General features: G+C 39.5%; 1 protein-coding gene across 1 annotated transcript in view; it reads right to left on the reverse strand.

The window, feature by feature from the left end:
• Positions 1-6,997: 6,997 nt before the first annotated feature.
• FBXO4 (F-box protein 4) overlaps positions 6,998-14,282 on the reverse strand; it is a 7,789-nt gene continuing 504 nt past the window's right edge. Inside the window, exons 2-7 of the mRNA XM_027634790.1 lie at positions 13,939-14,174; positions 11,986-12,206; positions 10,905-10,980; positions 10,252-10,430; positions 9,178-9,353; positions 6,998-8,155 (exon numbers count right to left, since the gene is read on the reverse strand). Of these exons, the coding sequence (XP_027490591.1) occupies positions 8,066-8,155; positions 9,178-9,353; positions 10,252-10,430; positions 10,905-10,980; positions 11,986-12,206; positions 13,939-14,174 (978 nt within the window). The 3' untranslated portion in view covers positions 6,998-8,065. The remainder of the gene's footprint in view (positions 8,156-9,177; positions 9,354-10,251; positions 10,431-10,904; positions 10,981-11,985; positions 12,207-13,938; positions 14,175-14,282) is intronic.

Consider the following 14,282-nt stretch of genomic DNA (forward strand, 5'->3'; position numbering starts at 1 on the left):
AGAGTCAGGAGAAGGAGCAGGAAGGGGCGAGAGAGACCAAGCAAACACGAAATTCAGCAACAGCTGCCGCCTGTCACCAGGGATCTTTGTGGCAGAGCTCGCCCAGCTGTACAGGAACATGGGCACAGACCCCGCACCTCTGCCCGCTTGTCCCAGCTGCTCTCTGGCTGACAGGGTTTCTTCACGGGAGAACTGGGTTTCCCTGAACTCACTCCATCCCACACCATCCTGGTGTCCCTGCTACCAGTACCAGCAGGGGTACTTTACTTTAGAAGATCATGTTTTGTTTTATGGACAACATATAAATAAATACATTGTTAAAAGCATTGAGTTCTCACCTGTTTTGGCTGTTTATGTTGGGATAGAATGCACAGAGCTGGAAGCAGGACTGGATCTGTGAGAGGAGCTGGAAGAGACCTGCACTCCAGGGAGGGACACCTTTGTCCCAGCATCTGCCTGGTTTCCCAACTGATAGTTCTTCCACTAGATTGGGGACATGCTGTTGAGATGTGAGGTGCAAAGGCTCCACCTCATGATGAATGCAAATGAATGATTTGTCTTGCAGCTCTGATCTTTGAAGCACAGGCACTCAGGTCTTTCTTTCCAGAAATCTATATCAAAAGCTCTGTATGAGCTGCATAAAAAAAGCCAACTGGAAGTAGCCTTTATTTGTTACTATTTGTGTCAGGCAGGATTCTAGCAAAAAACTAGTCTTGCTACAGCTTCATAACCTTCGAAGAGTCCAGTTCCTACAAGTTCTACTCCAATACAGCCTCACAGCCCAGCACAATATACTTCCAAGTAGGAAACCTTTACCATACGCAGATGGGCATGCTACAAGAGTATGTTACTCTCAAAAAACCAGATTATTTTAACCCCTCTTCCTGATTGATATGACAAGAATTTACATGAATTGATTAAAGGGTTGAGCCAAACCTTTCTTTTTTTTGATTCTGCAATTCACATACCTGTCACTCCACATTGGAGCGTTTCAACAACAATTGTTCTCTCCGTTGGCGCTGTTTTAGATATGTAGTTAACAAAATCCATCCTCATCTACCCAAATCTACAAGCTCTTTTCCTTTTTTCGATATACAGTTTTTGGATGCATTTCAATATATCCAATGGTTCAGCATTTTTCAGCTGACTTCCCCACTGCTTGCACAGTCCTCTGACCTTTGCCCACACAAGAGCCAATGAACTATAGGGAAGGTCATCTGCCACGGTCTGGGGGAGAAGGAATAGGACCGCAACACTGCACAAAGGGTTCGACTCAAGGTAGAAGGTCAGGTGCAATGGCTCTTTATTGAGGGTGTGTGAGGGTTTATATAGGGTTCGGTATGGAAAGGGCTAGAAAACTGGGTGGAGCATGGGATAGACAGCCAGGGGAACAAATGAGAGTAAGAACTTGGAAAAGAGGGAGGAACTGGGGAGGAGCTGGAAAAGTAAAGGGCCAATGGGAGCTCGCTCCACACTGCAGCATTTTTTAGCCAATCAGAGGGAGGAGCAGGGAAGGTACGGGATAAACAACTCTGGGCAAGCCTGGACATGCCCAGGCAATACAAGTGAATGGGGATAATACAACCACATGGGGACATTACAAAAACAATATCTAAACTGGGGATAAACTGTCAAGTCCATAAGATGGAGTCCCTTTATGCGCCGTAAATTTCTCTCCAGGCTTTAAAACTTTCCCAATCAGACTCTTGCTCTACCACAGTCATTCCAGCCAGGAATGTCGGATGGGACTGATCCCTTACATTCAGATTTACAAAGCAACATTTTGTTCAGATCTGCACCATGACAACAATTGATTTTGCCAAGGAGATGAGGGGCAGCACAAGAGACACAGACATCAACCTCAAGGAACAAGTGTGTAATTTTACTATAATGCAAAACAGCAAAGAATTACAAAAGGATAAGCTCAGCAATGCAGCTAATCATTACTACAAAGAGTGCCTATAAGAATGATACATCACCAGTTACCCTGATACCATAATCAGCATCCAGACCCACACATCAGCTGGGGAGCCCCGGTTGCAGCAAAGGGTCAGAGAACCCTTCTCAGTAACTGGGAAATCCTACTCAGTGTGTCCACTCATAGTGAGGTCTCCATCATTGCTGTGAAAGGTCCAGCTTTTGTATTGTTAAACAAACCAAGCTTACATAATCACTAGTGCAGAAAAATATCTGGCTTCCTTCTCTCCTTTGTGTTTCACACAAAGCCTGGCCAGGGCTCAGGGGAAGACCAAGCTTTGACAATCTGTCACCAAACATGGCCAGACATCTAATTCCATGGCACTCGAAATACAGAAAGATAAATACATTCATATTTCACTGAGTCATACATATTTAATAATGAACAGATACAATTATTATTCACTAATGAGCATATACAAATATATCTTACTAATAAGCATACATATTTACACACATGCAGTCTTATCATACTACATATTTTACTGAGAAGCATACATAATTTTTCTAATGAGTGGATACATGGCTAAATATAACGTTAGTTTGAAAGGTTCATCTAGAGGTAAACTTTGGCTCAGGGCCTGTTGTTCAGGCCTCAGCACCTCAACTATCTATCTTACCTACCTTAAAGCTAACTCCCCTGTTTTCCATTTGATCCCTTTCTTTTTCATCCTACTGTCAATGAAGACCTCCAGAAATAGATTGAGGTGATTATTGGTGGATTTATATTGTTAAGATTATTAAGTTTGTTTGGTGTATTTGTGGCTCAGGAAACTGGTGTGTGAATGGACTTTACAGAACTGTCAGCAGTCAGGTAGCCTATTCACAATATTGGTATTAAATTACAGGTGATTATTGTTGCAGTGTTCCGATATAATATGCTGAATTTGAAGCAGGTGTGATTTGGTTAAGACTCAGGACTGAAATACTGAGTGTTCTTCTCGAATAACTAGATTTCACAGTCATCCATCACAGTTCCTTATTTGTTGAGGGACATGGGTATATTAGTGACAGCTAGAATGAAAATATGTAGAGGAAATATTTAATGATGCACATAAAATCAGTAACAACAATTCTTATAAAATCATAGAATCATAGATTCATATATGTTGGAAAAGACCTCTAAGATCTTTAGTTCAGCCTTTGATAGATCACCACCCTGTCAACTAGAACCATGGCACTAAGTGCCACATCCAGTCATTTCTTGAACAGCTCCAGGGATGATGACACCACAACCTCCCTGGGCAGCCCATTGTAATGCTTGACAATCCTTTCAATGAAGAAATTCTTCCTAATGTCCAACCTGAACCTGCCTGGCACAGCTTAAGGCTTTGTCCTCTTGTCCTGTTGCCAGTTGTCTGGGAGAAGAGGCTGAACCCCACCTGGCTACAAACTCCTTTCAGATGATTGTATAGAGCAGTAAGGTCTCCCCTGGGCCTCCTCTTCTCCAGGCTAAACCATCCCAGCTCCCTCAGCTGTTCTTCATATGACTTAGTCTCTAGATCCTTGGCCAGCTCTGCTGACCTTTGCCACGGCTCGTGGGGGTAGATGGTAATGGGACCGGGCACTACAATTAGGGTTCAGGACACAGTTGAGGTCGGTGAAGCAATGCCAACTTTATCAAGAGCGACTGTGACTTAAATAGGGTAGGTTCAGGGGGTGGACTCAGGCTGAGGGAGGAGTAAAAGACAGGCAACTCAGGGGAGGCAGTAACTGGGGGAACAGGAATAGATGGGTGGCAACTTTGGGTCTCCGGGGGAAAGGGCCAATGGGAGCTCTCTCTGCACTGCAGCAAACTGTGGCCAATCAGATGCAGAGGAGCGGGAAAGCAGGGGAGAACAAGGGAGTAAACAAGTTTAGGTGGGAAAACTGTGAGAGGAGAAGGGGACAATATGGAGGATATGATTTAAAAAACAAGCTGGGGTACATACGACACTATAACAGTACAACAATAAACTGGGGATAACTGGGGTAAAACTGTCAAGTCCAATGAGCGTCTAATCCGGTGTAAAAGTGTCCATTTCAGCAATGTACTGTTCATTCAGGGATCATAAATCCTTCTCCATGCTTGAAATCTCTCCCATTCTGAATCTTCTCCTCCAACAAACCTTCTCTGGACTTGGCCCAGGACCTCAATGTCTTCCTTGGGGTAGGGAGCCTAAAACTGAACACAGGTTTTGAGATGCTAACTCAATGGTGCCGAGTACAGGAGGACAATCACTGCCAAAGGTATCCTGGCTTGGATCAAAAATCCAGAGCCAGCAGGACCAGGGCAGTGATTGTCCCCCTGTACTGGGCAAGAGTATATTCCACACTGTTGGCTCATGTTCAGCTGCTGTCAACCAGAACCTCCAGGTCCTTTTCTACTGGGCTACTTTCCAGCCACTCTCCCCCAGCCTGTAGCACTGCCTCGGGTTGTTGTGACCCAAGGGCAGGACCCAGCATTTGGCCTTGTTGAACCTCATACCCTTGGCCTCAGCCCGTTGATCCAGCCTGTCCATATCCCTCTGCAGAGCCTTCCTACCTTCCTCCAGCAGATCATGCCCAATTTGGTGTCATCTACAAACTGACTAAGGGTTCACTCAATCCCCTTGTACAGATCATCAATAAAGATATTAAACAGGACTGGACTCCTGGTACATTGACTTTTGACATCCATGTAAAGAGTTTCATTACAGATCCAAAGACATAAAAAAAGGAGGGTCCTCTTGAGAAGGCAGAATGCTACCAGGCCTCTTGCTGACATCTGTATGCATTTTGTTTCCCATTAATAATGCTGCAGGGCACCTCCATGCCTAAAAGCTCAGAGCAAAATAGCAGAATAACAAAATCCAAACCACACAAACATCCTGCTGTAGGTAGGATATTCCTTTAGTTCTTCCTCCATCATGAGAAAAGTTGTCTAATTTATTTTCTCCCTCTTGTCTTTCAGTTCATTTTATTAGTATCCTTACCTTATTGCAAACAATATTATAACAGCCAGAATTAACACACACACTAGATATCTGCCTGCGAGGGAAGAAAAAGGAACAAAAAGCCTCTTGGTTTTTAATTGTTTGGAATGATGTAGTAAGTTTTACTCAAAGTTAATTCAAGGCTCTTGATTTGCAGTTTCATCCTCCTCAGGGAAAACTGAGAGCAGCCTGTGTGTAAACATCCTCTGGGTCTGAAATTTAAGCACAAGCTCTAGCAATAGTATCACCTTCTATAACTGACAGAAGAATCTTATTTCTCTCTTCTTGTATTTCAGGAAAGTAATTTACCCAGAACCACTAGTGCTAAAATGGCATGAAAGACACACTAAATAACAGATTAAAGCATCAATCATCTTGCAATAATGCCGGCAACTATTTCCATACATCTTCTTGACAGCGACTCCAGCTTTTCTCTTTAGCTGTGATATTCATGCTACCATACAAATTGATACTGACAATAGCCACAAGATTAAAAGAAGAGGCAGCATGTCCCCTGTCTTTGAAAGTCATGTTGAAAATCAGCATCCCCACAGCCAGCTTCTTTTTGGGAAAGCTGTTCAGGTGAAGCCTCACTAACCAAGTTTTCTTATCCATCACGTGTATTGCCATTTTAACCTTTTATTTTGTGACCACTGTTTATGTAAACATCCTGTCTCAGGGGGCAGGAAAGCAATTTTCTTCCTAGCACTCTTAGAATCCTTCATGCCAAGGAGAGCAAGATTTCTGAGATCCAGATGATTTTATTTCTCACAAACCCATCACAGTTGCTTCTACTGTGATAAATACAAGGCCAATTAGATTAAAAAAAAAAAAAAAGAGTTTTACATTAAAAAGTTTTAAAATACATTGATGTCATGATTCCACATCAAACTATTTTTGAATTTTTAACAATATAAGTCCCAAGCTTAACTGACTAACTATGCTTCTAAATTCATCAGACTCAAAAATTTAAATAGTAGAAACTGGTTTAGTTTAAAGACAAAAGATAGTGCTAAATTAAAAATGGAGTACGTCTCTGCAACTAATTGGTGTATGTACGCTCAGCAGGCTGGCTGCCTCTCCATAGCACACCTCTGTGCATCTCAGTGCTCTTTTGGACTGTGTACACAGTCATCTTCCTTGCCTGTACTGATCCACCACGGCACTCAATTATACAGATCTGTGACTGTATGGACTTCTCATTCCCACTGTTTGTTTTCTAGACTGCACCCTTAAAACTTATAATTCTTGAAGTTATTCTGTCTTTAGGTTAATGTAACTAATGTTCTTTAGATTAAAAAAAATTATATACCCTATGTTATCCTGACCTTTTGACAGGATAGTGAGTGAATATCTGTTAATTAAACTGGCAACATAAAATAACCTTTTTCATTATGATAGCAATGCTAATTTATTATGTTGTGACAGCATGACTGCAGTGTGTGTGCACGCATTGTACACATGTGGAGGGCTTAACACACATAGAAAGACTGTAAACATCATTCTTTAAAAAATAATTTATTCCTTGTGAAGAAAGTAGAATGATTTCTTTAAAAAATAATTTATTCCTTGTGAAGAAAGTAGAATGATGATCTTACATAAACCCCCCATATCTGTAGCTGACGTAGCATCAGGTTGCTGCATTCGACCCTCTACTTAGAGATCACTATAAAATTATTAGGACTAGAAAGAAAGTCACACACATTCAGTCACAAGGCATGGAATTTTACCCTAAATACTCATGAATCTATTGCATCTGCTCTATTTTAAAGGGCAAAACACGCATACAGTATTAAAAAAAAGAGGGATAAACCACAGAATTTTCACAGTATATCTTCCTATGGATTTTCCCTTGAAACTCCCATATGTCCAAAAGCATTTAGAAAGCTGAATTAATTGCGCATAAAGATTTAAAAAAAGACATTTTCTAGGTCATTAAAAAAAATCCAACCATTTTCTCAAATGGAGTATTTCTGACACAGCTGTGTTGAGCATCACTCACACTTCCCACACAAAGGGCAGTGCACCTGTATGTGCACCATGGGCACTTCCCACACAAAGGGCAGTGCACTGTATGTGCACCATGCAATCATTTATCTACATTCCAAAGAGAAGTTGTGAGATTGTTGAATTTCCATGGAGAGAGGAAAACAAGCAAGAAGCACAGAAAGTAAATAAGTGCACAGGCAAAAAAATCCAAGGGAAGTTTCTGTACATTCATCCAATAATAAAAACACAAAAAACTATCTCAAACATCTATAGGGAAAATGCAATTCCAGTTTTAAAACGTTACTTCCCTTTTTATAAAAACATTTGCAACTGTGTAGAAAATTTCAAAGACAGGTACAATTCATACCTGGAAATGGCCACAACTATTTCAGTAACTGATAGTTTATGTATTTGATAAAGTTCTGAAGTACTAATGATTCTATTTAACATCTGTTCATTACATCAGAGGTATGTGCAGTTGAAGCTAATAATTTCAACAGAAAGAGAAAGATGCTGAAGTCTATCGTGGTTGGTTAATAAACAGGATCACAAATAAGAAACAACAATTCATACATGGCAGTTTGCTTGTTTGCTTCTAAGAATTTTGGTCTGACTGACATTTCTTCTGCTATTTTTTGTCTGTTTTTTGCAGGGGAATTCTTTCTGTCAGCCTACTACTGTACCAAGTACAGTATATTTTCTTTGGTTGGGAACTGTCCCTGTCAAGATCTCCACTGAAAATGTTGACTGAACATTGTGGTGCCTGTGACAGGCACTGTTGTGCCTGTCACAGAGCTGTGCTGATAAACTAATGTAGTGTTACATGTATTTACTGAAGAGAATAGACAATCAGATATACTGAGAAGACTGTACTGAAGGCTCCCCGCTGAAAGAAGGAAAACAACCAAAACACCCAAACCGACCCGCCCAATTACTGTCAGCAGCTGCTGGAATCCAAGCAATCCTACTTGTACTTCTAATTCAGGACTGTAGTTGGAAGAATGTTAAGTACGTGCAGTGATATATATGCAGGTTTGTCTTTTAAATTTTCCTTCTCACAGCGCCCCTGCAGGAAGGACAAGACTCTCGCTAAATGAAATGCAAAATGCCAAAGGGTTTACACAGTACAACAATACACAATTCCATTACTGTGCATTTTTACAATTTGCTTCTTCCAAGAGCCACTCAATTCCATTTAGCAAACCATCTAAAGTTGCAGCTACAGTGTCCTGCACCTGTGAAAATAAAAAAGAAGCTAATGTATTAGAGATATCAGGTAACAGGATCTAACAGTATTTTAACATCACTCCATGTCCATCCATGAAGTCAGAAACAACCATATAAAATCTAAATTTTTATTATTGGTCTAAAGGTCCCTTAGATAAAAAAGGCTTCATAAGAGTAAGCAAACAAAAAAAAACCACATTAAGACCCGTCAGAAAAGCTTTCACTCTTGGTACCAATGTGTGTTTTTTCTCAATCATTCCATCAGCTATTCTGGAACACTGTTCTTAATTTATAGATGACAATGTACTTGAAAATTCTTCTTGTAACTCTTAAAGCAAAAATGCTGCTAGCTCTAGACTTCTACGCATATTATTACTATTTGGATTTTGTAACTTTTATCAAGTGGTTATTACAAACGGTTTGGGTTTTTAAAAGCCTGTAAACATTTTCCTTATGAAAACAAAGGAATTATCTCAAATCAAAATTTAGTTTTTTTCTGGTTTTATTATTCTTCAGCTACACAACATTAACAAAAATTAATTATATGTGGCTGAATGATGCTAATATATACTGTATTTGACAAGCATAAAAAAACCAGGTTCAGGACCTCACATCCTAGGTAAAAAACTCATTTCTCAAAAACTTCAACACATCACATCAAGCGAGCAAGTGTCTCCTAAAAATGGCCCAAAAATCTATCTTGTGTCCAAGGCCTTGGGTTATGACTCAAGTAATTTAGATTTAAATTAACTGAAGCTTCCTTACTCCCTTCAAGACCAGCATTTGTCCTTCCTTACATTCTGAAGTCTCTTGTGTATTCCTGGAGAAGCCACTGAACTCCCTATTCTCAGACAAAAAATGATTCAGCTTAGAGGACCAGAGAAACTAAATCCCTCACTTAAATGGAGGGCTCATGTGCTAGTGTTAAAAGCCGCATACTTGCTTAGGTAGGAGTGGTTCAGGAGCCTGAAAGCCTAAACTGAATGTAAGTCAAAAGAGAAACAGGGAATAAAGTTTTAAATGCAAGTACCATCCAGGGCTGACGTAGCAGATTTAGTTGCAACTGATGTGCCACATAAACACATGGAATTCTTTCCACACCAATGTGAGAGACACAGGACAAAACCAGCAGAGGTCTGTTCGGAGGCCCAAGGGCTGGATCAATCATGGCCAAAATACGAGCCCGTTCCTCCTGACGATCATGCTCTGAGAAACAATTTTTAACATATGAGTCTTAAATACATGCAAATCCAAGGAAGCATTTTGCTGTTATTTCAGAGGGTTTTTTTAATTTCTTTTTTTATTTCAGAGGTGACGAAATAGAGGGCTGGAAGGGTGAAATGATCTAGTTCTGCCTATCACAAGACTGATTCACCTGCACTCATGTCACACAAATATTAATGTCATGTTTAGATGTTATTTAAGGTCTCCATAGATTCTACAGGCAACCTATTTCAGTCTTTAACATCAGTGTTTTCCTAGTACCTTACACAGATCAAAACTGCAACAAGCCATTCAGACATACTCACATACTGTACAGTCAGCAGCTCTTCCCTACTTGGATGTACTTTTCTCCTTAGTATATCCCTTCACATTTTTTTTTACCCACTTCTTTTCTGAATTAGTCCTTTCTCTCCATTTAAAGCTGATGAATGTAAAGACAGTTACAGTAATATTTGGACTATTCTCTTACAGGACTATACTAATTTAGACTAATTGCATCTTCTACTGAAGTTTTCCTGGTGAAAGTTCTGTTTCCAGACTATTACACCACAAACAGTGTACTTCAGGCTTCTCCTGCAAATGGCCAAGGGTTTTGTTTATGTTGTTTTTTAATCCAGATGATTTCCAATATGTAATTTAGATAGCAATCGTATCAGTATGTGCCCCAAACAAAAGAAGGAGCCATAACCCCTCAAAGGTTGATGAGAAAGTGTCTAGGATAGGGGACCTCTTCCACAGGATAAGCCATGAAGAAATAGCACTAATAAAGCAGATTTTGAAGGGATGAGAACGTGGATTTTGATGTACTGTATATTCTTTGTAATTTTTATAACATTCCAATTATTCTCAAAGTATGAATAAATAAAGATAAAGCCCTTACTTTTATGAGCTTCTGCATTAGCAACATAAATGAATCCATCAACTACTTCGCACACTTTCTTCACTTGATCTATTACACTGTAGTGCACGGCTTGCTGATTCCCTTCTGTGCTGTTCTCTTGGTAAAACATCTTATTCACAGCAACAGCTTGCTCTGTCCTTGCTCTCCTCCTTTCCACACTGGAAGATATTTCAATATTTCAGTAGTCAGGTTAACTGAGAAAGCAAAACTTGGATGTACTTTTCTGAGAGTCTAGGTAGCAGAGGAAAGGGACAAGAAAATGGTATGAACCAGCAAAACCATTTTGCTCCTTCCCGCCCCGCCTTCTTTCCTGGTGTTCATATAGAGATGGCTAGCAATCTGCAAATGAAAATACACCCCAGGACGAGTTTATATAGTGTTGCAAAAGGGAATCAACCAAGGTTTCAAGAGGGATTGAAGCACCCGTACTGTAGGTATGTAAGAGGCTTGGAAAAGGTTTATCACTTCCATGTGAAAACTCAGCAACTGAAAAAAAGAAAGGAAATGCAAAGATATTGATGCTTCAATTTATAGGGAATTTTGATGCATGTGAATGCACATATAGAAGTCACATGACAAAAAGATGAGGAAGGTATGAAATGAATGAGAAACTGTACCAAATCTTATTTTACCTGGTGGTGGAGTACAATGTCAGAATATTGAATTTTTGACTGTTATTAAACTGAAAACTGACTCCTGATCCAATTCCTACAGGGGAAAAAATGAATATATGAGATTACAACTACTTGGCTACTGAATATAATTAAGTAGTAGTCTGAATATTCCAGTGGTGCTATAAAATGGATATATTCAAGTCTAGATATTGCTGCTAGGGGTAGCAGATTTACTATCTTACAATTAAATTTTACACATGCCGTAATTGGTCAGACTATTAATTTAATGAAAATCAATTCAATTATATTAAAAAAAAATGAGGCATTTCCATATTTCTGATAATTAGACTTGAACCTTGAAACCCAAATCAGAAAGGAGGCAGACTTGTGTTTACTAGCTGAAATTGTCATAGCAAAAGCTCTAGTCTGTTAAAGACAAGCTGCATTGAAAAGGATGGAGAGAAATTAAAAAAAAAATACCACTAAAAAATAATTTTCACACTTCCTACAAATACAGTTTAATTATTCTAATTCTGAGGTGCTGAAATAAACATTAGTTAAAAAGTAATACATTTTTCTCTCTGGTTTGGACTGAAGTGGAATTACAGATGTTCAAAGTTATTCTTTTACACACCAAAAAAATCCTTCACCTGCTCCTGTAACTCTTCTAAATGAAATTTACACCATTTGACATAATCATGTAAAGGATCAGTCTTGAGTTCTTGTATAAAAACAAAAATATGTTTTTAACCCTTCACTGCAAGCAGTAGTACCTAAACAAAGTTCTGTCTGCATTTATCCATTACAACAAGAGCTGTAACATGGAATTTTGGATGAAATAAGTACGAGGAGCAAAATGATCCTTCTGACATTGTGCAAATTTAGTCATAAATTCACTGCAGCTATTAGTTTGTCCCAAATGTTCACTGCATTTATCCTTCTGAATGAATACAAAGAAAGAAAATGGTTTTTTTCCATGATGTTACTGACTTTTATGGGGACAAAAAAACCCATCCTTTTTCTCTGTTTCTCCAACCATGTTTTTTTGTGTTATATTTGTTCACAAAATGTAAAGGCCAAAAGCCAGAACCATCATTACCATGAATTTGTCTATGAGGTAGGCCAGCTACTACCAGAATTTCTGGGCACGTCATCATCTTTTGCACTAACGAGTTGTCCAGCTCTTCCAAACCCGGCCCAAACATGGCAAACCGAGGTTCCGCCTGAGTGACCAGTGATTGCAGAAAGGAAGTCACAGCCCCATACCGGGGTCGGCTTGATCTCAAACTTCTTCTACCCTGAGGACAGCTCTTTTTGTATCTGTGTGAAATAGATGCAACTAGAAATTAAACACAAGATACAGAAGAGGTATTAATCAAACAACATAAATTGACTTAGGTCCCACACTTCTTATGGTTTGCTACTGGTTCAACTCAGAAAGCATAGGTCAAAAATTATAGAGTTCCAAACTGATGCTTTCAAACACCAGTACAAAGCAGGCAAAGACATCTGTTCTTTTGAAGTCCAAATACTGACTTTTTGGACCTTGTTATGTTGCTATCTATAGATCATTCAGTTTATTTAAAATAAAATAAAATAAATTAAAATAAAATAAAATTACACATTCCCCCACCCTCACTGAACACACAATATAGATAAAATATTAACAAAGCAGATGAGTCACATAAAAAAATAAAATTAGGAAAATGAGACTGGTGAGTCCATTTCAAACTTTAATTAGACTGCATCTGTGCTTGAAACAGGTAACCACCTGAAATGGACCATGTCCCCTGCAGGTACAGAGCATGCATGCTGTGAAAGATGAATGTTGTCTGCAAGCTTATGTGCTCGCTTGGTGCACAAGCTAGAAAGCATGAAAAGACTTTGGTAACCAAGGGGAAGAGTAACTGTAAGACAGATATCCTAGAGTAGCAGCTTCAGTCTGCTTCTGCAGTCGTGGTAGGCTGTTGCTGGACAAACCACTTCTAAATTAAATTTACACCATGTGACGTGATCGTATAAAGGATCAGTCTTAAGTTCTTGTATAAAAACAACAAATGTGTGCTCTTCTACACCTACACTGAGATACTTCATTGAGATCAGCAGAACCACTAAGTGCACACAGACACAACTGAAATCAGTGGGAGGTGGTTTCAAACAGGTGATGCTCTGAAGTATTCAGACCTGAAGAGATTTAAATCCAATTTCAAAATCAGTATATATTTTGCAGTTCTAATTCTGGGTTCATTGTTCCTGTCTGTAAAGTGGGGCTGAAGGGCACAGAGATTGCAGAAGCTAGTCCATCTAATGTGAAAAAACACGTTAAGCATCACCTTTGGAAAATTTAACTGCAAATAAATAAAAAACCCCAACCAAACCCATGAACCACTACTACAAATTAATCAATGGAATTGAATGAAGTAAAAAAAAAATTCCCACAAAATAATCTGCTTGTTTGAGAAGTTCTTGTCAGTCATCTAAACACATTGTGAGTGTTGCTATTCTTGTCAACTATACTATTTGAAACCAGTCGTTTACAGCCTTCAACAATCAGAGCTAAAGCAATACTACTTGTTCTTCTGTGCACATTCAAAAAAACTTTTTTTATTATTAGGTCTTCCATGTAAGATGAAAAAAATAAAGATTCATTCCACTTGCTGTAGTTTGAAAACTTCTTAGTACTTTTATTAAAGAAGAAATCACTTGCCATTGTACTGAGAGCAAAGAACACTTCTTATCAACAGTATGCAGAGTTTTTGAGATGACTGTATTTCTGTGGCATAGCAAAGCATAGTTTATGAACAGCTTTAATTAGCTCTTTTTTTACCATGTCTTACATTCCTGCTGAGCTACAAACAGAAAGAGCTGACCAGACCATCGAACAGCAGGAAACTGTATTTCCAAAATAAACAATGGATTTGATAAAAGACCAAAATTTAAACAGGAGATTACAGCAGAGCTTTATTGCTGTATACATGAAACATGCCTGTGGGCTGAGTATTACTTCTGAAGAGAGACTGAAAGTCATGTAAGGGAACACGAAGATACTTACACTGCCATGTAATCATACAATGCCTCATCGCTGGCCTCTGAAAAGGCTTTATTAAAAACCTCCACATCTGGGAGCGACTTCCAATCAACAGACGCCCAGAGGGGGAGATCCCGCAGGAGAAAATACCTCCACAACAACGGGTCCCGCACCGCCGCCCTCCAGTAACTACTCGTGCTTCCCAGGTGGCACAGATCTTGGGGCGAGAGGAAGGACATGATGTTCAGCTGCACGTCGATCTGAAAGCCAGGGAGAGCAGCAGTTTAAGCGACTCGGGAATGTTCCGCGGCGGAGCCGGGAGAGGGGAGGGGGATGTCCCGACCGGGCCCCACTCACCGGCAGCCTCT

This window comes from Corapipo altera, unplaced genomic scaffold (assembly GCF_003945725.1).
Source record: "Corapipo altera isolate COAL_440 unplaced genomic scaffold, ASM394572v1 61411, whole genome shotgun sequence".
NCBI classification, from domain to species: Eukaryota; Metazoa; Chordata; class Aves; order Passeriformes; family Pipridae; genus Corapipo; species Corapipo altera.